At 40.3% G+C, this 25638-nt stretch overlaps 3 protein-coding genes across 4 annotated transcripts in view; 1 reads left to right on the top strand and 2 right to left on the bottom strand.

The window, feature by feature from the left end:
* The window catches only part of psmd1 (proteasome 26S subunit, non-ATPase 1), a 33361-nt gene extending 15243 nt beyond the window's left edge, over positions 1–18118 (bottom strand). Inside the window, exons 1-17 of the mRNA XM_053430965.1 lie at positions 17912–18118; positions 16937–16980; positions 16678–16751; positions 16151–16320; positions 15723–15931; positions 15369–15512; positions 14816–15042; positions 14492–14552; positions 14249–14377; positions 14059–14147; positions 13856–13934; positions 13576–13749; positions 13187–13298; positions 12661–12857; positions 12186–12281; positions 11482–11546; positions 889–1003 (exon numbers count right to left, since the gene is read on the bottom strand). Of these exons, the coding sequence (XP_053286940.1) occupies positions 889–1003; positions 11482–11546; positions 12186–12281; positions 12661–12857; positions 13187–13298; positions 13576–13749; positions 13856–13934; positions 14059–14147; positions 14249–14377; positions 14492–14552; positions 14816–15042; positions 15369–15512; positions 15723–15931; positions 16151–16320; positions 16678–16751; positions 16937–16980; positions 17912–17927 (2001 nt within the window). The 5' untranslated portion in view covers positions 17928–18118. The remainder of the gene's footprint in view (positions 1–888; positions 1004–11481; positions 11547–12185; positions 12282–12660; positions 12858–13186; positions 13299–13575; positions 13750–13855; positions 13935–14058; positions 14148–14248; positions 14378–14491; positions 14553–14815; positions 15043–15368; positions 15513–15722; positions 15932–16150; positions 16321–16677; positions 16752–16936; positions 16981–17911) is intronic.
* Positions 2878–9772, top strand: htr2b (5-hydroxytryptamine (serotonin) receptor 2B, G protein-coupled). Of its 2 annotated transcripts, none has more exons than XM_053430966.1 (4): positions 2878–3322; positions 3724–4325; positions 7389–7589; positions 8171–9772. In XM_053430966.1, the coding sequence occupies exons 2-4, from the start codon at positions 4064–4066 to the stop codon at positions 9121–9123; spliced, it is 1416 nt and encodes a 471-aa protein (XP_053286941.1). In that variant the 5' UTR covers positions 2878–3322; positions 3724–4063; the 3' UTR covers positions 9124–9772. The 2 variants fall into 2 exon arrangements, with proteins under 2 accessions (XP_053286941.1, XP_053286942.1); XM_053430967.1 differs by having other exon boundaries at positions 3688–4325.
* An 841-nt stretch (positions 18119–18959) lies between the features above and the next one.
* LOC128448363 (uncharacterized) lies at positions 18960–22870 on the bottom strand. The gene is made up of 3 exons (XM_053430968.1): positions 21968–22870; positions 20821–20934; positions 18960–20181 (listed from the first exon to the last, which is right to left on the bottom strand). Exons 1-3 carry the CDS (start codon positions 22731–22733, stop codon positions 20087–20089), a joined length of 975 nt encoding a protein of 324 aa, XP_053286943.1. The 5' UTR covers positions 22734–22870; the 3' UTR covers positions 18960–20086.
* Positions 22871–25638: the final 2768 nt, after the last annotated feature.

Genomic DNA, 25638 nt, shown 5'->3' with positions numbered 1-25638 from the left:
TACACTTTCTGAGATGGCATCATTAAATATGACATGAGACACGTCACCTCCTTTTCTGAGCTACTTGTGCAGGGGCAACAGTGAGTCTGGACTCAGGAGTAGATATTCCTCACAGAAGTCATACATTTGTTTGCTTTTCTTTGCAAAACCGCACACTGAATAAACAACAGACAACAGGGGCAATGCTGCAGTTGTGGATGAAAAAATTGCCATCCAAGTTTTGATTCTAAATAGTCTTATGGGGATATTCAAGTCTACCTATGAGTCCAATAAGAGTTGGTTCAAGTGTTGACATCTAATTAAGTAAGTACTTTTATATCCTGGAACTGAGATTGCAAACAAAAACATGTCTGAGTCTAATTGTGTGAAAATTTGACGTGAGGGTGTGTTCAAAAAGTTCACCCTTGTGTATCATGTGTTTGATATGAGCAGGAAATTCCGGGGCCCTGTTGAAAACCTGGTATTAATATGAATCTTGGGTCAATCAATCACAAGTGGACACATCTAAATGCATCAAATCACACTTGGTATTAGAAATAAAAAGGATATTAATATGTAGCCGTCAGTGTTAATATTGAGGCAATGATGACTCTGTAGGAGGTCATAGGCTGTTAGCAGAGTAGGTGGTCCTTCAATGATTCAGCCCTTCCCATCCCCACTGGGATTTGTCCCAGTATTGCCAGATGGCAAGTGCGACTACAGCACAAAGACACCACAACTATCTAGGTGTAATTCTTGCACTATGCTTGCACCATGACACTTTAAAGTAAAAATGAAGGAGAGGGGGATTAAGACACAGTAGATGGCAGTTATGCACCTTGATGTTGGTGTGGCTACTCACCAATAAACCGAACAAAGAAGAAGGGGGATTAAGAAGGAGGTCCTCACCTTGTTGCCGGTCCCAGCGCAGCAGATGCCCAGAGCCATGGCAGCTCCACAGCGAACATGAGGGTTGTAGCTTTCGGACAACAGAGACACCACACTTGGACACTGCTCTGGGGTCCTGAAGAGAGACAAAGAGAGACAGAAAAATGAAGACTTAAGGAAAAGAAGCAAAGAGGAGAAGAGCAGGAGCTTCAGAAAGCACACCATATACATGTCTGAGAGGAACTGTATGAGACAGGGATAGAAAATCTAATGTTTCTGGGATAAAACTAGAAAAGGGCAAGAAAGTGAAAGAGTGGATATGAAATGCAGGGCTTTGATTTATGTCCTTATGTCTCCAAGTGGTGCTATTGTTGAACAAAGATAATTGATATAACTTTTGCTTTAGTAAAGCCACCTGCTTTTGCTTGCTATTGGATTTCAGTGCAATGGACCAATATAAAACTACTTTAAGCAAGGAAATAGAAAGTAAAACAAACCGATCCCTCAATAGTGCATGAAATAATTGAAGGTGGCAAAGAGGTTGAAATATTTCTGACTTCATTCAACTTCAGAGGTAGTTAAACTAAATATAAACAAAGTCCAATAAATAGGAATTAAGGTGTCTACGATTTGATCACTTCCATCTGACCTGAGCCAATAAATACCTTCAATGAAGTCCTGAAAATAATGTGTAAATAAGTACAAGCTGTCCCGTGTTTTGTATTTAGATGCGTGAATAGCTAAAGTGGCATGACTCTAAAGCATAATCTCCACTGCTCTCTTTGGAATTAGAAGCACGGCTCAACCACTACATGAGGATTTAACGAGATCACAAATGGCAATCACTGAGAAATGGAGGCCAACTTTCAATTCCACATTTGAGGATAGAGTTTATTCTGTTTTGGTTTTGCTGGTTGTAACTGATGGGAAGTAAGCCAACTGTTCTTTGTGGATTCACAGTGAAAAATCTGTCACCCCAATAAATCATGACTGCATATTCAAATAAGGTAAATTGAGAACTTGTGTGGCTTTTTAAAAATTGATTCCTAAATACAATTGTGCCAATTTTCAGGAGAAAATAATGGCTAACATTTCTGAAGATAGAGAATTGCTGATATTGGCTGTTTGACAGTGTGACAAAGACGTTTTCCCAGCTGAGACAGACTGATTAGAGTTCATTCTTAAAATATGCCAGTGTGGTATGTAATTTATGTTCTGTACTTTTAGCAGCACATAAATTGGACAAGGATTTTCTCCTGTTATTACTGTGGGTCAGTTTATAGTATGGATCTTAGCTCAGACAAACTAAAGATTCCTTTCTTCAGTTTGACTTGAGAATGTCTCCTGGTACAGACAAATACCAAACTTAACTTATTTGAAATAAGATGACCAAACAAAGCACATAATGACGCATGGTGACATTTTGTAGTAATATTAGCACGGTCAGAGAATTAGGCATCATTAGTTAGCTAAAACATTTTCTTTGGATATTTCTATTCCTGGAGAATGTATAGAACCAAGTGAGGGGGGTTAATCAATGCCCCTCTCACATTTCCGTGCGAGATCCACTCAACATTTTACTTGACAAGTACTGATTATTTATTGCTAAAGATTGTAATGTCCAACATTTGTTTTTGAAAGCAAAACAGTGCAAAGAGAATCTGCACTTTGATTTGATTAAAACCAGAAAGATTACAAGGTACAAGCACATGGTCTAAATTTTGAACTTAGTCATCTAAACAAAATTAAGATTGTAATTGAAATACTTTGGCAGCCTGAAAACGTGAGCTAATTGTGGACAAAAAGCATAATCTTTGGTGTACAAGCACATCGAAGGCTTCTCCCCATACACCACTGCTGCTACCTCCCCCACTGCTTCACCCGCTTTGAAAAGAGGAGAGAACAGAAAGTGACAAATATAAACAGTGGGACGCCTGTGTTGAAGAAAATTACCTCCCAGAACCAATGGCATGTTGCCAGCACCAAGACGTTCATCTGCTGTGTGCAGAGTCTGACTCACGGACACAACGTAGAGGGAGGGACGAGAGAATGAGAGTGAACAAGACGGGAGAGAGCGTGAGCAAATCTCAGGCTGTGAACAAGGGGCAGCAACTGGAAGCGGGAGAGAGGTGGACAAGCCACAACATCTGAAAGTGTTAAACCTGTGATCGCGGTAGGTGATGCGGAGCAAGACTGGGGGTTACTCCAACATGTGGAAGCAAAACAAATTCCACATCATGGACTGCTTCAGACAGGGACAGATTTAGGCTTTGCAGCTGAGGGAGGGCATGCTTTGTCACGCTCTTACTTGGTGGACGGTGGAAATATAAAGATGAGAAAGGAAATGTTGAAGAAGACGTAGTGTTTATCAGCACAACGTTTTGCTCGTGTAACGAAAGACTTGTAGCGCTGTCGGGAAACGTCCAACAGCAACAAAATTTACGCTCAGGAGCAGGTAAGAAACTTTCACTAAATAATGACCGTCTAATTGACACAGTTGTACTTTCCTTAATAGTGTAATCCATTCCACATGAAAAATGTGTCCATCTTTGTAGACGAACATGTCTAGACCGTAGATGGTGGTCTGTTCTTTTCATTTAGAGCACAAGAGTTTTTCCATGTCTAGGCGTTGTTTTAAAACCTTTTAATAACTACTTTTAGTTCATATAAACCCAGCAAACATCTAAAAAGCATGTCAGCTATTACACCCTATATTTTCCAGTTAGGTTAATTTCTTAATAATGTGGTAAAATATCACCACAGAGGAAAGACATTCTTCTTTTCCAACTGTAAACATCTCATTATGGCACCATCTTTCAGACAAATTGGTAACAAGCTTCGCTGTTCCTTCAACAGGAGAATGCACTGGGTGACAGAGCTTCTGCTGCCTGGGAAAACGAGGACCCCGAGTAACGGTTCACTGTGGAAGTAATTATCGTGTTGGGATTACTGCCAGCACTGGAGTTTGTAGCGTTGGACCCATTTTCAGTGGATTCTCTACTGATTTTTTTAGCTTTTCCTCGTGGTTTTTACACTTCACAAGGGATGACGCATCCTGTTCACTGATCCTGAGCTGCCCCACACTAGCCTTTTGCCCTTGCCTGTGGGACCCAGTGACCATGCTGGCCGAGTGTCCAACACCAGAAAGATCAGAGCCCCGACCCACGCTCAGACCAGCTGTGACCTCTACAGCAACATGTCTCAGGCAGTCGCGGCTCCACTTGAGACTAACAGCTCGTGGTCAGGAGAGGAGTCTGGGGTTCAGCTGAGATGGGCCGCCCTGCTTATCGTCATGGTCATCATCCCCACTATCGGGGGCAACATCCTAGTCATTCTTGCGGTTTCCCTCGAGAGAAAGCTGCAGAATGCCACAAACTACTTTTTGATGTCACTTGCCGTTGCTGATCTACTGGTGGGACTCCTAGTGATGCCCATTGCTCTCGTCACCGTTCTCTACAGTAAGTTTAGCACGGGGCCATGTGTTCGAAAACCTGATGTCACAAAAAATAAACCTGTGCAATAAAAAAAGGGCTAGAAATATGACTAGTGAGAGAAAATGTCCTTGTTCAACACCCAGATCAACTCATTGACACCTGATGGTATGTTTAACACAATGAAAGACACTACACTGATATCTAGCGATGTTTGAACAATTTTTAACTGCTGAAAAGGTTTATACGTCTTTGTATAAAAAACGTTTAAAACCCAGTTAACAATGGCTCAAAGCAACAAGGTTGTAAAGAGTGTTTCTTTGGGATGAGGACATTTTACAATTTTCCATTACATATAAAAAAAAAATTAAAAAAAAGATTCCCTAACATCTAACATGGAATAAGGAAGAAATCAATAATCCACTTTAATAATCTACCAAGAAAAACAAGTCAACGTAGTTAGAATGAAAATAGTTTGTGAGCAACAATAGATTCAAATCGCAAGCATGATTAAACAATTTGTTTTGGATTAAATCTAACAAGAGATAGCTTGCACTAAACATGCTACTTCTCTGAAAGTTTATGCCTTGAATTTAACTCCTGGTATAGCAGATTACCAAAGTCTTTCATTTCAAATTAAATCCAGTGAGAGTGCTGTTGGTTGTATAAGATTGTTTGGCAAAACTTGTATTAGCCAGTAATGCAAATGCAGGACAATGATCTCGATCATAATTATGTCTCGCACATTCAACAGCGAGAGTTCAGGGGAGACACTGGGCTACTTGTTTTCTTGACTCTAGTTTAAGTTTTCCATGAGAAGTGGATGTATTACAGGTCAAACTTGTCACAGCTGGAGCTTTTATCCATTTGATCTTAATGCAGAAGCTACATAAGCCAGAGCCAAGCAATTATCTAGTATTACATCTATATTTGAAATAAATCTGCCCTCTACACACTGTCCAAATGTTTGCTGTAAAAATAGGACCACAGCTGGCAGGGCTTTGACATCACATTGTGAACGTATTTAACCTAAATAATAGATGAAGCAGCAACTCAACTGTTTACTTTCACCCTTAAATACACATCACATCGTTTTAGTAGACAATATATTTCCTTCTTTTCAGTTGCGGAAGCTGAGAAGGTTGACTCAAACTTGCAGAGTAATTTATCAGAAGAAACTGAAAGCTCAAAATACGAATAAAGCGGCATAAAAACTTGATCCCTTGGTATAAAGATTAATAGCATTCATTAATTTCCATGTGATTCTCTGTGACTGAAATAAGTACCAAGAGTTACATCTTCATTCAAAATATACATTTCACTAGGAGCAGGTGGCAGTGTGAAAAGAAGTTTGAAAAGGACTTACCTGTAATATTAGGAATAAGCCCAATTATCACTAGTTAGTTCGTTAGTTTAAACACTTATAATAGGAGTTTTCTCTATCACAGTAGTATTTATGTGTGCTGAAAAGTTGCATTTGAAAAAAAGAAAATCGTGGCAAATATTTTCCGATGCAAGCAGCTGTCGTTACTCTCCTATTTAGGGAGATGAAGCTGACAGTACCATGGTAAGAAAGGAGAGGTCATGGGGACGTAAACATGCACAAACATTACGTGAAAGGAGTTTGGAGATTCAGATAAGAGTATCAGTTTCTCATGGGAAGGAAATATTTAAATGCACTGCAGGACAGAGTATGCTGTCAGAGGTATGAGTTAAAGATTTTATTTTTTTAAGAGAAAAGCACAAGGTCACAATGTATTCAATATTCCTGGGAGAGTATATTATGTTTAAGAAAAGGCTTAAATGTATAATCCTGAAAGGCCGAGACAACAATGTGACCTGATTACAGTTGCACTTGTCAGCACTGCCAAGCACTTTACTCATTTGACAGACTGATGAGTTCCACACAAACAGGCAACAAGTTAAGACATCTGATGTTAACTGTGGAGAACAGAGCACTGGGTGAGAAAAAATACACGTCAAAAAGGTTTGGAAAAAAAAAAGGTACCAATTATTTAGTTGTCCTACCTAATCTGTTGAGAACATCCATTCACTTCTCTTTAAGAAAAGGGCTACAGGTCAGACGAATTGTTTTCAAGGGGCAATGGGCTATATTTTGGGGGTTTAGTTCTTAAACACAAACCATAGAAAATACCTGAAAACAAAATAAAAATTGCAGTTCTTTGCTTAGACACTTTAATCCACGCCTTTTAAGAAAAGACGGCCCTAAAATGCATTTTTCGATTTTATGCTTTTAAACTGATTTTAAAGTGACACATTTTTAAAAGGACGGATATTTAGGTAACAGTCGTGATAAGTTACGATAAAAACAATAGAAGTGTGTTACTCTTATAAGCTAAGACTGAACAAGCTCACATGCTCCAATTCAGGAGAGGGAACATTTCCTATTGAAATACACTTTGGCAGAGGGCAATTCTTAACTTTGGCCTTTCAAGGTGTTCATAACAGTTCTTTACGATACTCAACCCTTTGTAAAACAGAAACACTGAGTCTGCTTTAAGAATGAGTTCAAGTATTTGTCAATGAATAAGTAAACCCCATGAAACCGAATCAAAGCTATGACTCAAAAATTCCACCAAGAGTGAAAAAAGTGGTACAAGAAACGGAAGGGGAGGTGGCACACCAAATCAAATTTAAGTAAAGGAATATTTCCAACAGTCTTTTGCAATGTTAATGGGTGTCGGGACAAAAGCCAGAACAATTACTTGCCAATTTTATGCCTGGAACAAAAAATAAACACTACTGTTGAACAGAGACTCCAGCACATCTACATAAAGAGCTTTTAGCTCCATAAACACTCATTGAACCCTCCTTTTTCCAGTAAATTCACTCCTCACAGAGATAAATAAACACCAATCTTTTGCATGAGAGCTACGTCTGATCTCTTTCCATTGTGGTACATCTTCCATAACAGACAGTGTGCAACACTCAAGTTCTTTTGGAATCAAAGTGGGTTATACATTACAGTTATACATTATAAGGGTTGTAGAATCATGACCTCAGTTAAACGACGTACAAATCAAAGAAAACTGTCTTTCTAAATTAACCTCCTTTTCATCTTCTCTTTAGACTCTGGCTGGCCTCTTCCTGAGTTCCTCTGCCCTATCTGGATCTTCCTCGATGTGCTGTTTTCTACAGCATCAATCATGCACCTATGTGCCATTTCACTGGATCGCTACATTGCCATCAAGAAGCCAATCCAACACAGCCAGTACAAATCCAGGTCAAAGGCAATGGTGAAGATTGCACTGGTGTGGCTCATATCCATAGGTAAGCACATCACTACAGATTTCCTTGACTTTTGTTAGCACACACTGTTTAGAGCTCTGTATCAGCCCTTACTTTACTAAAGTCTGATTTGTTGACATAAATTCCAAGGAAAGACTGGGTTTACAAATGGGGAGAGTGAAAGGGATCAGTCAGAGAAGTTACTGATGATGTGCCAAGAGGACAACTCAATTTTCATGAGAATGAATTTCATTCAAAGGCCAATCTATTTTGTGTATCCAAAGCTAGTACACCACTGTGAGCAGTTGGGTGTGATAAAATAAGACACCAATACATTTTGCAAGTCCAATATGTTCAGCTAGGAACCAGACAAAACGCCTCTTTACAAACATCTGATAACTTTAATTCATTTAAGAACAAAAAGCAGAGAACCTGCCATCCTTTTATTGTATTACTCTTACTACCACCTATGACACAGGTCCATCTTTCCTTGAGGTCAAAAGCAACACTACAGCAGCTGGTTTTGAAAATATGAAAAAAAGATTACTGATTCAACTTTTTTACACCTCATCTGCACAAGTGCCAACGTTTTGCAAATTCTAACTCTTGTCATAATTTTCTAGGTATCGCCATCCCTATTCCTATAAAGGGACTCATGAACTACCACCTTCCCAACAATGTTACCTTCAACAGTAACCACACATGCCTGCTGAAAACCGACACCTTCCGGGAATTCATCATGTTTGGCTCCTTGGCAGCATTCTTCATCCCTTTGACCATTATGCTGGTCATCTACCTTCTCACTGTTCAGGTGCTGCGCAAAAAGGTTTATTTGCTCAAGTCAAGGGTGACTCAGCGCTTTAGCTCCCAAGCAGTCTCCACAGTTTTTCAAAGGGAGCAGGGTGTGCCCTCACCTCAGACTGAGCAACTGAACATGCTAGACAACAGACTTCCCAGGATGCAAGAAAAATCTAATGCAGGCACAACAAACTCTCCTACAAGAGGTGAGATTAACTTTCGGAGATTGTCGACAATGGGCAAGAAGTCAATGCAGACTCTGAGCAATGAGCAGCGCGCCTCAAAGGTTCTGGGCATCGTCTTCCTTCTCTTCGTAGTGATGTGGTGCCCCTTCTTCATCACCAACATCACCTCTGTGCTATGTGCCAGCTGTGATGTTAATGTGATGGCCCGCCTCATGGAGATATTTGTTTGGGTTGGTTATGTGTCATCAGGTATCAACCCGTTGGTCTACACTCTATTCAACAAAACTTTCAGACAGGCATTCGGGCGTTATATGACTTGTAATTACAAAACTGGTCACGAGCCAGGAGGCCAACCAGGGGCCTCACATGCAGATCGGACGCTCACACGGATTTCATTCAGGTCTTCTATGGCGGCAAACTCTAAACTGTTTATGAAACGAGGAATGAAAAATGGCATTGTAACGGTGAACTATCAAAGTCCGCTTAGGTGCAGACAAGCAACTGTACAGTCATCTGGTGGTGTTGTGTTAGACACAATGCTTCTGACTGAGAATGAAGGTGGTAAGCATGAAGAACATGTTAGCTCTGTGTAGATATTTGGACATTATCCAATTAAAGGGGGAGCACTTGAAGAGGATCAGATTTATGTTCTGTATTTTTTAAAGACTAAATGCTAAATTCAAAATTTGGGACTTACTGTTGCGCAAGAAGACATTTAAGGCCAGGACTTACTCTACACAACCAAATCGAACCTGCTGCGGATCTTTGTAAAAGCGAAAAGAGGCAATGCTACAAAGTAGGTTAAAGCTGTGAATTCAAAGACAGAAAGACAGATTATATCACAGAATCAAAGAGAAAAGTCAAAGTTCAGGCAGACATAAGAATGCGAGTAATGGAAACACTATGGTAACCTGGAAGCTCTTATAAATGCAGTATACAATATATTGGTTTGCCGAACCTTTCAACTTGTGCTATCTAAATATGATGTAAAACATCTCAGACCACATGCTTTCATTTTCAGACAACCACAACTCAACCTCTCAAATCTCTTCTGCTTAGACACATAATGCATTGTACTCTTAAAATGATGCGTATTGTATTTGCTGGATCTTTGGAAAGTGCTCTTGTATGTGTATTACAGCCTGATGTTGACACGAAAAAAAGGTTTCCAAATAAAAAAATGCTATATAAAAAGAACAAAATTCAAAATAAATGAATGCTGCTTTGCTGAATTGAAAGAAAATTATACAAGTTCTGAGTATCTGTACCAATATCATCAAGTAGAAATGCCTCATTCATGAATGTGTTGATTCGGTCATGAATGTGCAAAGACGGTCATTTGAAAGTGACTCCATAAAGTACTATATTTTTGGAATAATTAGGAGGACTATTGTTACAATTCCAGGGGTCTACAGATTTAAAAAATAGGGACAAGCAAAATAAAACCTTACAAATATCAGAAGCAATTTCTCAAGTCCCTATACGCTTGATAATATCAAATTGAAGTGTTTTAAGAACAGTGCAGATATCCAAACATGTATTAGTGTATGGGGTTTAGTGATATCTAGTGGCAAAGTTGCATATTGCAAGTGAAAGGCTCTCTCTACAGCCAGTGTTTGATCTGTCCATTCTGGGCTACTGTCAAAACATGGCGGTGCAACGGGATGACGTGTTGTAGATGTTGATATCAGAGGTTCATTCTGAGTTATTATACATTAGTAAGAAAATAAACTATAATAATAATAAACTATATTTAATTCAATATTGGCAAAAAGATCGAATAGATCCTTTACGCTGTTTCTTTAAAACAGACTAAATAACAGACTTAAAAAAGGCTGTCTCATTTTTTTACAAGGAGGAACTCTGATTTATTAAGAACATTGCAAAACTTTTAAACTTGGAGATGTCCAGTTGTGCTTGTTGGGGGGGGGGGTGGAAGGAGTTTCCTCGAGTCATTGTGGTGGAAAGCTGTTGTGGTTCAGAAGTCAAAATTCTAAACACAGCGAAGATTTACACATGGTTTATCTAGCAGCCAATTGATCACACAGAATATCCCATAGCCTTTTTTGGGCTTAAAAATGTACACCAAGACATTTGTGCACTGGATAGGCTCTGTGATCAACACTGCTCTGGTCTCTGATGGCTAATTCCCTATAAATAGCCAAGGAAGAAAATGTGTGAGGGACCAAGACAAGAAGGTTCAGCCATGGAATACCTTCCATGAAGAACAGGATGTTACTGAAAATCGTAGACAACGGTGCATCTACCTCATCAAAGAGGTGTTTGTGTACATCCAGTAGAAGCCTGGTAATTAGGGCGTAAAAGGGGCAACGGAAACTAGAATTAAGAAAAAAATGTTCTCTTCATTTTAATCAACAAGAATCGTTCCAATAGTTGCTGATTAGTACTGCGTCTATATTTGGCACAACTGCAGCACAACCATTCACTTTAAACAAGCTAGTTCTTATCGAATTAGAACAAATAAAGTTTTTATGAGTCGTTTTGTATGGAAATCAGCAAACAAGAAAAATATTTCAAAGATATATTTGTGATTAACACAACCAAAGACGTTACCCTTATTACTATACAATGAAATCTAAGTAAGTATTTATCGTTTTTTTTTAGGGCTGGCTATGGAACAAAACTTGTAATGCCAGATTGAGTAGAGTAACTTTGTTTTAATGCTCTTCTAAACAACACCTTGAGGGAATAAAATAATGACTTCTCGCAAAAGTTTTTTTAGATTCAACGACATAAGCCGAAGTTGACAAATGTGTTCGAAAGTTTCAATTAGTCTCCACACAAAGCAGTGAGCATGTGTGTGTGTGCTGGGAATAAGGAACTGGGAGTTTGGCCAGTTCCTTGAGGCCTTAAAGAGAAAGCCCTCTGTTGGATATAGAGAAACTAAACAAGAGTATCCTTCATTCAAGTAATGCAGTCTGGAAACCTACCTGAACAAGATGAAGCCGATGGACTCGACAGCAGCCCTTCTGACGTCATCGTTCACGTCACTCACCTTATTTAAGAAAAAAAGTAAAACAGTCAAATCACCACAGCCAATACTGAGACTCATCAAATCCTGCAATTAACATTATCGATGTGGCTCCCTTATGGCTCACAGTGTGACCATCTGATAGCTTGTATAAGGCACCACCTACAGGACAACATGTTGAACTGTTCAAACCTGTCAATTATATTTTGTTTTCAAATGAAGCCACTGAAAGTATATTGACACATACATACATATATATATATATATATATATATTTAATCATTATGTTATATTGTCATTAGTTTAAGCTGCCATCTGACAAACCAGTTATTTTCCTTGTTGAAATTGTATTATTTCAGTGTTAGGTGGATCTAACAATTAGCGCTGGTTTTAACAAAAACTTTCAAGACTTGATGGGTTCTGAACTTCAATCACAGATTCATAAAATGATCAGAACATCAATGTTGCTGATGTCTGACCCTTTAAGAAGAGTCAAATGTTGAATTCCAGCAAAACTTCTTTTAACAAACATGAATCAGTAACCAAGTAATGCCAGCTACAGTTTTGCAGCTCTGGCTCTTGGCATCGCTTCAATGCCAGCAAGATAAACCTGTCTCCTCTGAAAAAGTGTTGTGAAGAGGAGACATAACAGGAAATACTCACAGCGACATGTAGCAGACGCCGAATGGCCTTGTTGTTCCCAGAGCCGCAGTAGGCCATTCCCACTGAGTACATTCCAGAACGCCGCAGGATGGGGTCCTATCATTGACAGTGAGAGGAAGCAGAGCTTTGAGACTTTGTGTCTGGATACAAAACCGAGATCAACTTTAATTGAGTCATTTACCACATTCATGTCTTACAGAAGGGTTTCTGGCGCACAGTACAGAGGTAGAGTCTCCCATATAATAGATATACACAACCTGGTGTTGTTTGAATACAGGAGTCAAAGCATCCACATAAGAACTGGCCAACTGCAAGGTTTACGGAGTGCGATGGTACTTTTAACAGCTTCCCAACTATTTATTTTTCCAATTCAAGCTGGGGTCCTTGCATGTATAGTGTTTTTAAATGTAAAAGCTGCACGAGTGCCACAAAAGCACTGCATGTACATTTGCCCCGGTGTGCATTTCAGCCTCACCTTGTCTCTGCAGAGGCTTTCAATGAGGGCATCAGCCTCCTCCATGCGTCCGTACATCACCATGGCGATTCCAACTGCCAGGCCACGCAAGATCTTCTCATGCTGCGTCTCCTGAGCATAGCCGACCATGTCCTCAATGGCCTGGGCGGACTTGGAGCCCAACATGACGAGACCCAGAGCCAGACCTGCAGCTTCACCTGAGGGGTTACACATTACCATCAGCAGGTTGTTTGTTTTAAACCCAAATCAGATGTTTACTTGTGTATATTACTGAACTAGATTCAACAACAATCAATGCATGTTAAAGATCTTGAGAAATCACTACATGTTGCATAAAGGACACCTTTTTGTCACTACATTTGTTTAACCACATATTCTTCCCCAAAAATAATTTCCAAGCCTATCAGACCTGGAAAGGTTGGTAATTGTTTGCCAACTGAATACTAAAAAACTAAAAAAAACGATTTAGCCACCCTCCTTATCAGAAAACATTTCAGTTTTGAGATTTTGTCATTGGCCTACACACCAGTTACAGCATCATCCTGGTACAGGTTGGATTTGAGGAGGTCGTAAACATCCTGTCTGGCTGTGCCCAGAGCAGCCAAGCCAAGGCCAAGAGCACCACCATGACGGACGATCTGTACCGCAGAAGAAGAAAACAGACATGAGCGATGGAACACGGAACATAAATCCACCAACTGACTGTGACTCAAAATAAATGGCTTTTCTCAGCTAAACACCTGAGGCACTAATGTTGTTTTCTCCTTGTATTATTTATTTGTTCCAAGTTATAACTTTATAGCGATATAGAGACCAGAGTAAATGTAAATAACAGGAATATTGAGGTTTTCTAAACTTTAAAAAGAAGTGTATTTCGTTACAAGCAGCATTCAAAGTTAACATCAAGACACTCACATCATTGCTTGCGTTCTTGAGTTGACTGAGCAGGTAGTCGATAATGTCGCCACCATGGTTGGCATGAATGAGTCCCAGAGCGTACAGGCCTCCTCCTTCCTGGTAGGCTGAACCAGGGGAAGTGTCTTTGGGCAAGTAGGTGGCCATTAACTGGAGAGCCTCTTTCTCATGGCCCTGGAAAACAAAGCATTTAATATTCAAAATGAAATTATATTACATTTATAATATGCATTAAAAATGTTACTTAGATTATACCATCAACAGTGTGACGGAAAATTACCTTGTGGATGACACCCAGACTTGCTGTTGCTGTGAACTTTGCCCAGTTGGTGGCTCTTGCAAGCCATTCTAAGTTTTCTCTAAAAAATATATAAAACAAAAACCTTTAGACCTAACATCATTTGGAGTATACGTTTCTCAGTCGCTTTGTGCAATGTGTGAAATTGATTGTTGTTCCTCGTTTGGTTGAAGCTATACAGTTACCTGAGGAACTGGTCACTTGTTGTTCCTGTGTGCATGAAAGAGTTGGCTATTACTGTGGCTGTGTGGCACACAGAATTCCGGACTGCGTCCTAGAGTGATGGAAAAAGGAAATTGAGTGAAGTAGCTGTAACAGCCCATTGAGTAGTTCATTTGACCATGTAAACAGTAATTTGGACGTTAATCTACTTACCTTTGTGTTTTTGAGAATCATTAGATCTGTATTGTTGTTTCGAATTAGAAACTGCAAGTGCAGCTCAATGGCCATCTCCCCGCTGAGGATTTTAATCATCTTGGCATTCTGGTCTTTGGGCTCATCTTTCTGAAGAACACACAAACAGCCAAATAAGAGTTGCTCTGTGTGGGAAAAACTAAATTAATCACAAACAGCTGGTATCACAAAAGTTTGGATGTACAATCCATCCTAAGATCTAACCGTTTCTGCAAGCTTTCCAGCTGGGGAGCTCCCGGCTTTGTCATCTGTCTCCATTGCATCACTGTAACACAGGAAAAAGACGTACGAGTATTGAATCACCTAATTTGAAGTAACAAATATAAACAAGTGTTTTTTAGTTTTAAATTGGTATCCGAGGTCCCTAATAACTTGACTGTACTTAAACTTAAAGGAGAAAAGATGTCAATACAGACTGATAATTTAGCCCCCGGACTTGGGTTTCGGTACCGACTGCTGGTGAACCGGAGTTCCACATGGTGCTTAAACATGGGTATTGGTGTGTTATTGTTTTCTTTCCCTGCCCACCTGTCTTTGTCAGGCGTTGGCACAGTTCCTGTATTTGTAGAGCCAGGTACAGCGGGAATCGGTGTTCCAACAGTCCTTAGGTTCTGGATGACAGAGGAGAGGAATTGCTGGCTGGCGCTCTCGTACAGGTCAAAGCAGATCTGATAGGCCATCAGCAGGTTGTCCTCCTTCACTAGCTTCTCCAGGATGTCGCTCACAGCCTGTGGGTCATCCAGGAATATCAGGCACTAGAGAGAAAAGGACAAAAAAAATATCAGTTGGAGAATTTAGGTTCACACTTGATGGGAATCAAGTTTGTTAAGTAGACCTGTGAACGGTCGTAAAGAGTTGCACCAGTACCTTTTAGTCTGTTTGACTCTTGCTAACAAACAAGTCATTTATATTATATTTTGAGAAACTAATGATGGTCTAATCCCAATTACATTAAAGCTGCATTTTAAGAAATCAAAGACATGAACTGTTAAAAAGTGCTTGTCAATATTCCCAAACAATGAATGACTGATGCATAATCATAACAATTACCATCTGAGTTGGTTGAGTATTTGATGTTTACCTGGCAGACATTGATGAAATCAGGCTTCTCCAAGTTCATGTAGAGCTTGACCAGCACGCGCAACACCTCATTACGGAATTTCTTGTTCTGCATTAGCGACATGCACACTTTCAGGCTGTAGGCAAGGAGCCCGCTCACATCGGTCTGCATGAAGAGATAAAGAAAACAGTTACTTATGTGTTTCATGAAAAAGGCGGAATAATTCTGGACAGTCTGCCTCAGAAACTAAAACCTGGACTCTTGTCTCAAATATGCTTGTAGCAATAATGTATTCAGAGCTCAACAGTGCAACAATTTCACTTGTATTGCAAATAAAATTGGAGGGTGCAAACAAACAAAACAAAAGCTGCTAACCGATTCCAAGATGGTTTTCTCAAACATATCAAGGCGCCTGGTCTCCAAGGCGATGCCAATGGCCTGCTTGTACTTGTGATCGTCAAGGCAACGCAGAAACATCTTGTTGACAATCCCCTCCAGGCGGGGATCAATGCTTTTCTTCTCCTCCTCCTCTGGCAGCTCGGCATTCTCGACCCGCAGCTTGGTGTAGTGGTCAATGCATTTGGCTGGCCGACACAAAGAAAAGAGGGTCTTCATTTACTGCAGAATTCAACTACCAAGTTCAAGTCAACATTTTATTCCATACTTAATTTATTGGCTCATGTACTTCACACTGGCACACAAGAGTACCACGTTCACAGCAGACTCAAAACAAGAGTATTGTCACATGGTCACCAAAAAAAAAATGGTAAATAGGGTCAAGTGCTTTTTTTTGGTTCTCTCACCAATGATGGTCTCCACATATTCTGAGTTGTCTGTGACATTGAAGAGTTCCCCAGCACCAAGTGCGTAGTTCAGAGATTCCTCAAAGGCTCCCAGGTGGTAGAAAACCTTAGACGCCACCAAGGCAGCGAATGCTCGACTCCGAAACGTCTCATCCTCATACAAGACCTCACTGAGTAGAAAACAAATGGTTACAGTTAACAAGAATGAAAACTTGCACCAAGAAGTGGTATTTTTTCACACAATTAAATGTATATGCGTCACCCAATCAACATTAACTGTGTCTTCAACTGCCCATGAGCAGTTTGTGCCAAAAAGTAGCTACTAGCAAACTACAATGCCCTGCTACATTTTATCTGCCTCTGTTGAGGTGTGCCAATATGGACTTGTCACCACTTATAAAAGGCAGGTGATACAGTTTTTGCTGTATTTGGATTTAAAAACAAATCCAGGGGTGTAGACTAATTTTCCCTACTGTAGGTTTTTGAGCATCAGTTACAGTTTCCAGTCATAACGTAGTCATACTTACATTTTATCTACAGATCCAGAAATCTCAGCCCAGAAGTCATTCACAATGGAGTCGAGCTTGTGCAGAGCAAACTCCTGTAAACGAGACAGTTGTTTCATTTAGATCCTTTACATTTAAGTGCCCTACAACTTATGTGCTTATACTCGTATGTTAAAAACTGGCTTGCAATTTCTTTATATATAAACAGCAGTGAACATGACATGAGATGAAGGTATCTCAGATTATTTCATCTTGAGGCACCACACCACACTCATCTTACCTTGAGCTGCGGCTCTTCCTCGTCAAGGAGGGAAATAATTCCAGCTAAAAAGAAAGGAAATCAGAACTGATTGAGAGGTTCACACACACACACACACACCTTCATCTCTTAGATGACACTTGACCCTATGAAGTCAGAAGTGTATGATTTCATTCAAACCTGAGTTGATTATTTAAGTGCCTTAGTTATTGAATTTAAGCTAATTTAACCTGTTTTATTCATTAGGGTTGAAACTAATGATTATTGGTATAATCAAATCTGCAGATTACTATTATACATTAAAAAGCATCTGAACATCTTAAAATATCTTCTGAACGACCAGTAATCCATATACCCAGAGGAATGTAAAATATAATCTTAGAAATACATTTGTAACAGACATGACAGAGAAATGCAGAAGGAATTTTCATTTGAGAGGAAATAATTTTGTGAAAACCTAGTATCATTTTGCAAATGATCAACAGATTAAATCAAAGGTTATGTTTAATTTTCTGCTTATTCATCGTTACAATTTCACAAACGCGCTTTATTTACCGATTAAACTCCCGAACTGACTGACAGAGCAAATGGTTGAACCTGATCGTGATTTGCAAAACTTAACTCACATTAAGTCGCATAAAAAGAACCATTATTTGTTGGGTCGTTACCAAGATGAAACCCATTCTTTAGTTTTCATTATGTTGACCGTGATCTTTATTATACGAGCAGCAGAGATCACATTTAGCACTGCTAGCATGAACGTGACAACAACATTTTCTAAACATTCCTGTACAAAGAAACTGATGCAACGGTTAAAACCATCCCCACGTTACAGTTAAACACACGGTGAGAAAGCGTTTGTCCGTGAAGTTAGAACATGTTTGCTAAATGTCCTGTCACCGGTGAACACTGCTAGTTTAGCTCTGTGACTCAGCTAATTCAATGGCAGCATGCTAAAGACAAGCTAGCGAAATGAGAACCGAGTCTACGACCTACCGGCAGATGTGATCATGATTGGTTCTTTATTTCCCCCTCAGCCCCAAGAACCTGGTGCGACGGTGGAAGTTCAAGAGGTTTAACGTCCGAGGATGAAGAAGATGCCACAGTTTTATTGTCAGTCCACCGAGAATCCACAACAACCAGCCGCTAACTTCTTTTTTGTCTGACACCGCAGGTCCCCTTCTAGAGGACCTCAGCTTAGCGCGGCCCCCATTTGCGCCTGACTATAAATACACACTAAACTATTATATTACACAGTCCAAATCTTTATTGATTGTACAAACCTGCGTTTGCTTTATAAGGTTAAATATTGTCTGGCAGGTTTTAATAGGATCTGAAAAATGATTATTTAGATATAGTAATCAGACAAATTCATGGACAGGCATTTCTGTGGGCGATATAGACTCCCACTGTTGGGTCATACATCTGTGCTGTGTGTGCACTTCAGTGAGGTCAGAAAATGCATTTCAAGACAGAAAGATAACATTTAAAATAGATCACAGATTGACTTTTATCCCTAAATCATTTTCTCACAACTGTCTGACAATGTTATCAATTATATTAAAATAAGAGGTTGTCAGTCTTTTATTTCGAAATTGTCAGTAAAGTGTACAGTAAGTGCAGGTTGAATATTTAATTCAATTTTACCTAATTGATCTCGTCATACTTTTGGCAAAATGTATATTTACACAGAAAACTTTTTTGGTTTCTTCTTAATACAATTAAAGTTACATCTCCATTATTTTTAGAATGCAAGTAGTATAGGTGTGTGTAGTGGTGTTGCTATTTAAGCTGAGCGTTGACAATAAACCCAGGTACATAATGTTTGGTTTGGTGGAGCTCACTTCTACATGGATCCTCTGTGTTTTCTTATTAAGACTGGTGACAAAAAAGGAATATGAAATAAAACAAAAATAAAATATCCATGCTGTTCACAGTTTCGTAGTAAATATGGTTGTCATGCTTTAAAAGGTAATATGTGGCATTGTCATGTTGACTGACGGATGCTGCTCTCTGAATATTTAGTGAAAAAGTGTAGAGAAAGTTCTTCTTATCAAGAGATACACCGGATGGTTTTATTTATATTACTGTACAGACCGCTGGCAGTTTGTAGCCTACATTAATACATAAAAAAGTGAAAAGCAGACTATGCAGTTTCTGTTATAGATAAGGCTATTGATACTAGCAGTCGTGTAAAGGCACAAATCCTGAAAACAGAATCCCAGGGTCAGTCAAAATAAGAAAAGTTGGGCCCCTTTTCACAGTTATTCCTGTTCTCTGTGCAGTTTTACAGTTTTTCTTCACTTGATCGAGCTCCAGGTTAGATGTGCAATAATTTAACACAACAGAAAATATGCCAAATTAACACATTCAGTCAGCACTGCATAAGGAGCATCACACTAATACTGGTAAGGTCTCCATTACATGAACACGATCTTATCCACTAAACTGCTGCCACATGATTGGATTAGTGTATAAATTGCATTAATAACCAGGTGTGTTCCTAATAAAATGCTCAATTCATGTATCTAAAATTAACATATTGGAAGGATGTGGAAATAGTAGATTTTGACACAGGCCCGCTTTAAAAGATAGAGCTTCAGTCAGCTACACTAATAAAGACCTCTATCATGTCAGCTGACACTGTGATTTAATCGGGTATTTTCCAAAATAAATGATAATGAGCACAAATAAAAAAAATTCAACTATAGCACAGACCAGTTGATAAACGGTACGCCTGAAGTTTGGGGGTCCCGTGGAGCAGTGGCCCTCATTGCCCAGTTGTTAGTCTTGTTCTGTGTTTCGACTGTGCATCATGTTAAAGTTGTAAATGTGCTGTAAAATGTCTACTTCCACTATTGTGCAGTCACAGAATGTAATAAGCTAACGTACAGATCTCTATCTGAAGGTCTCTGCCCCCCAAAAAACGTACGTTAATGTGTTTCAGCTTCTACTGCTCTTTACATAAATAACAATCAGCAAGACGGCAACAGATTAGACTGTTTAACAAAATACTGCTTCAGGAATCACGTTGGCTCAGCATTGGGAATTTTGAGCACCATAAGGAAATCCCTGTTTTAAGGCGCTGCAGCATCATGAGGCCAACTTCACAGTAAAACCAGGATTGTCCATAGCGATAGGCCTGCAGCCATAAGGTCACGTGTCCGGACATCAGCTTTCACCTCCAGGTGGTTCTCCGTCCACATGACGCCCAACAGTCACAAAATTGTTTTTTTGCAGAGGGATTCCTTCTTCTAGACTATCACCTGTAAAACATTAATAAATACTATTACGTACAATGCAACCAGAGTTTAAAGAAAATAAAAAAAATCTGTGCTCTCTGTTATAGCTTCAATCGTGGCTAAATATTCAAGTTTAACATAAGAATGCTCTTAACATTTTTGTGTATAGACTCAATCTGACATCCAATCCATTACACAAGTTGTGTTTTTCAGTTGTATGTTCCCATTGAGGATAAACAATAGTAAAAGGTAAAAGATTTCTTAAATTTCCCCCAAAAAGAAATTCACTTGTCCACCTAGACCTTACGACCACATTGCATTTTGCTTTAATGAAGCTGGTCCCTGCTGTATCATCTAAAACAGATTGATTTTTCTAAATTATCATCACTGCATTAAATCTGATGCAAAGAGAAGCTCATAAAGTGTTAATATGTGACTTGCCATCTGTCTGTAGATCCTGTGAAATACTGGGAACCTGTATCTATGCCTTTAACCCGTGTAGTGCAATCTGGGATATAAACACCAACTCCAGGAGTACAAGAACAATCTGATGTATATATACATAAGGATAGAAAAGAATAGAAAAAAGGAGGTTCAAAGAAAATGCCCAGTGGAAGTGGAAATGCCTGGCTCTATCAGTCTGAATAGGGGTGAAGCATCTACCTCTTTGCCTGCTGTTCGTAGAGTTGTTGGTCTGACCGCCGCCTCCTCTTCTCCGATGCCAGAACAAACATTGGAATGGCCAGAGAAGCGGGTTCCCTCTATTCCTGGTATTATCTAAAAAGAGGCAATAATAAAGCATTTAGCAACTTGGCAGCTTATCTAAGGGCCTGCTTGTTTCATGAATGCTCCTTTTGTTCCCGGGGCCTTTGCAGCCATGCCTGGGAAGAAAAATGTGTGCAGAATTGTGTGATCTCGTGAATGTCATGGACTGACCTATATAATGGAGTGCTCTTACACAGATTACAACACTGTCTGCAGGAACGTAGACTGTGATTGAACTCATTAGTGGATTATCAATTGTCCTGTTATAATCAATGCTATTTTATCCCGTGAGGTATCATGAGGTACACTGAATTATTCGAGGGTTTTCTGAAAGAAAGGCATTGTTATTGCCCTTTCAGTTAATCTACATATGAGCTGGAGGATTGTGTGATATATATACAATATAGAGCCATCGTTTGAAGTATCTTTACCAATTTTCAAATGTTGGCTGTGCATCAAACTGCACGTTGTCCTGTTTAAAGATAGCAGGGTTCAAACTCCATGTCAACAAACATTTGCCCTGCTGATGTTCATGATGGGCTCATGCTTGTTTAACATACTGCATTATTCTACACTAATCACATATTACCTGAATATGAGGATGTGTGTTAATACATGTACAACTTTGCAGGCATTGTTCTTGATGCTGAGCATGTTGGCCTCCGTACGCTGTGAATGCGGTGAATTTACAATTGTCCAATCATTACCAAATTTATTTTATCCTGAAAGATATCACTATGACTAGATATTTATTTACTTTGAATAAGATGGTTTTCTAAACCAAAGACATTGTTATTTCCCTTTAAGTTATAGTTATACATGAGCTGCAGGGTTGTGTGATATCTGCACAATAGAGGCCCTTGATTTAAAGTTTCAAATCTGAACCCAATTAAAAATGTTGTCAAATATGTCCCGAGTCACCAAACAGCATGGTGTCCTGTTGACAGACTCCAGGGGTCAAACTCCAGGGGCCAAGCACATGTCTTAGGACACGTTACTGTAAATTCTGCACGAATCACAAACTTGAACATGCGTCATAATACACCTGCTGTTTGGGACGAGTGTAGCACTCTGCAGGTGTTTCTCTTGATGCTGAGCATGTTGGTCTCTCGGTTCGGGATGAAACAGTCGCTCCATATCGTCTCCGGAGGATGTTTGTGGAACACTGAGCGGATCAGACTCTCCAGGAGCTGCGCGCACCGGCGGGTCTCGGCGCTCTCCTGTCTGGCGTGGATTAATCCAATGAGAGCCGGCCGCGGGATCCTGGCACGCTTCGTGCGCGCCCTGACGTCCTTCAGGATCTCCTTTACGCACAGCTCGCTGGAGTCTGTGGCGACAAACGTCTCTCTGAAGATGAAGATGATGATGGATGAGTCTATCGCTCGCTTCACGCTGGAAATGTCGGCCCTGCGCGTCGCTGTCCTCTGAGCGGACCGCGCCTTGCTGTCGCCGGAGCTCGTCTGTGCCACCGGACAAGCTCCTACATCCAAATCCTTGGGCCTCTCTGCCAGAGGGATTTCATTACTACACGTAGCTGCCTCTGTCTTGCTGTATATGTGGTTCTCGCTCGCAGTGTCTTCTGGGTTGTCTGGGGAGGAGGAGTGGGGCTGCCCGTTGCTTTTCACATGGCTGCTGCCGTGAAACATGTCACGTAGGAACTCCTGCAGGATCCCGGCGTCCTCCACGTCTTCCTCTTTAATTTCACGAACATCACAGACCAAGTAAATCCGCTCCTTTCCTCCGATCAGAGCCACGGTCTTCTGGAACTCCCTCTCCTCGTCGGGCAGCGTGTCCTCCACCGACTCTGCCATCCTTGCGCAACTGGCGCAGCGCGGATCCGTGTCTTATTTACAGTGAGGAGTCGGGACGTTCACGGCCACAGTCATGACCGGTGAAGTGCAGAGCTACTTCCTCACTGTCATGGGCAGCTCCACCAACAGGGAGGGAACAGATACCCGGCGTCTGGTGCCATTGGCTCGTTCGTTTCATGGGCGGGGTCAAGTGCCAGTCACTGAACACGACACAGACATTAAAATTAATCTTTAAAGGCATCTATTGGGTTTTCTGGGACTATACGGCGTTTTTATACTTTGCTTTAAAAAAATGTATTGTTGGGTTTCACACTGTACAAGAGAGTCCCCCCCCCCCCCCATGCAACCTCATAATCTCAGTGGCCATGGTCCACATCTAAATGCAAAGGGTTAAAAACGAAATTCTTCTGTCAAAGGGAAGCAGATATCTGTATTTAGCACATTGTCTACCTCCTGTAATAGAAAAGCAGTAAAATCTTGTATCTTTGCACCAAATTTACATAGTTTACCTACGTATATATCAATTTACTTTATCATAATCATATGTGTTTCTGTGAAAACTTTGTTTATTACCCCTAGCCTTGTTTATCTATTGTTTTCTTATGTTAATTTATGTGTGCTTTAAGTTGCTTGCTTATTCATGAAGTTTATTTAACGCAAACCTTGAATTAAAATATAGCTTTAGAAGGAAGAAGGAAAACATATTTTGTAATTTACATTTTTTATTAATGTCTCCAATAATCTGTTTCCGGTCTGTTTCTATGGATTGCTGTACACTGTCTGAACAACAAATTTACCCTTGGGAACTAATAAAGAAACCTAACTTAACCTTACTTGACCTAATCATACTAATCATAGAGATCATGGGGTTGACTGTGGATGATGACATCTCAGGGTGCAGCAGCTGCTTTCTTTATTCCCACAATTCTCATAGTGAAGACTCCTGGCTTCCCTCCAGTGTTGTAGAGTCCTGGCTTTACAGAGAAAAGGCAGAAAAACAGAGACACAACAGTCACAAGCAGCAACTTCAACACAGCAGCTTCAAGTGTCTCCCCTGCTCCTTCAAAAACTAGTTTCAGCGATGCTCGACCTCCCCTTCATCCGCAGTGTGCAGAGCTCGAGAGACTCTAATCTTTTAATCCACACATTCCTGTAAAAAAAGGGCTGTCAGTCTGAAACGTCCAGAGTTCACAGATTAAAGGTAAATAACTTCGGCTGCTGATTGCTTCACTGTTTACTGGTGAATAAATGACATATAACCGAGTCTGACCAAAACCAACACAGAGGTTTCAGTTTCTGACCTTTAGACTCTGTGAGCATTGATTAGTTGGGTGGTGACTTTGTTCCTCGTCAAACTAAGTCTTCACTCACATGTTTATCAGGTCATTATGATCTAACTAATGGAGTAACTGGGAGTGGGGGTGGGGGGGACAGGGGGGGTATTCTTAAATCCTATGGGAAAAACACAGTTGATGATTTTTTGTTTGTCTTTCAACCAAAGATTATTTTAAGTTTGTAGTTGAACACATCCAACACCCCCCTAACAACATGAATTAATTCCCTGAACAGACACCACGAGGGAAAGATATATGATATGACTTTTAAAAGTATTAATATCTACTGACCTGTTTGCTGAGTGAGAGGAGGAACTGAGGGTCGAGAAGCTCACTTGGACCACTGAGAGATACACGGAGACCTAAACGAACTTCAGAAACAAAGAAACGACGGAAGCATTTAACCATCAAAATGACATGTCAGCTTATCTTTACTCGAAATGACCTTTATTTTCATGTCATCGTGCTGTGATTAGTTGAGCGGGGGGGGTGTGGCGCAGTTGTGCAACCTGAGATTTTCTTGTCTGAAAGTAGATCTCTGAGAGTAGAGAGATGAGAGGTCGTCAGGAGGTTCCGAGGCAGTTCAGAGTGTTCAGCGTCATCAGAGCCCGAGCTGCTGCTTCTTCTTCTTCTATGGACATAATTCTCTGTCATGTTGGTGTCATACTGAATCTGCAGTGACACTGGCAGGACTGTGGGCAGAAGACAGGACAGCAGTGTTGTGCATGAACGAACGCAAAAGAACGCGCTCATTGAACACGTTCACTTTTATGAGAACGATGAACTGAATGCAACTCAATGACAAATAATGAATTTGAACGGTGAACACGTTCATATTGTAGCGTCCTCGCGTAGAGACGACAGGAAACTTCTCTCTTTATGTGTAACTTTATTAAAGTCCAGCGAACATGACACACTTCTTGTTCGTAACTCCGACACTCCTATCATCCACCACTGTATTCTTCACTCCCCTTCCTCATTCACCCTTGATACGCCAACTCATCAGCCAATGAGAGCCTGGCATCCCACAAAACCCTACAGCCATTGGCCTAGACTGTCACGTGCCCCACCCCTACCTGTTCACTGACCCTCGGGACATTTCAATACTTTCTCCTCAGGAGAGACGCTGTCTAAATCGAATGCCTTCACCATGTCGTTGCTCAGTGCCCGTAAAATGTCCGCGATTTAGCCTAACCGAAACCAACTAACTAGACTTTGCACTACGTTACCCATCACCCATGACATAAATGCAGACCAAACAAGCAACGTATTCCAAGTGTTTTCTTCTCTGGCCAGTGTCTCGGCTCCGTACCACACAACTTGGTAGAAGGAAGCTTCATGGATCAGAGACTATATAGTGAATGAATCTGGAATCTTCTCTCAAAAAATATCCCCCCCACTGGGTTATTCTCTGACAATAGGTTTCATCCAGTATCTAAAAGCCAAAAATATATAAATAACTTTTAAGTAAGGCTGTCAGATAGATGTAGTAAAGTAGAAAATATTTTCTCTGAAGTGTTTATCAAAAACAGCATAAAATGACAGCGACACACACACGATAATTTGTCTTA

The sequence above is a fragment of the Pleuronectes platessa genome, chromosome 9 (genome assembly GCF_947347685.1).
Source record: "Pleuronectes platessa chromosome 9, fPlePla1.1, whole genome shotgun sequence".
NCBI lineage: Eukaryota > Metazoa > Chordata > Actinopteri > Pleuronectiformes > Pleuronectidae > Pleuronectes > Pleuronectes platessa.
Note: the sequence above shows the minus strand (reverse complement) of the source record. Positions and strands in the feature narration are given on the sequence as shown.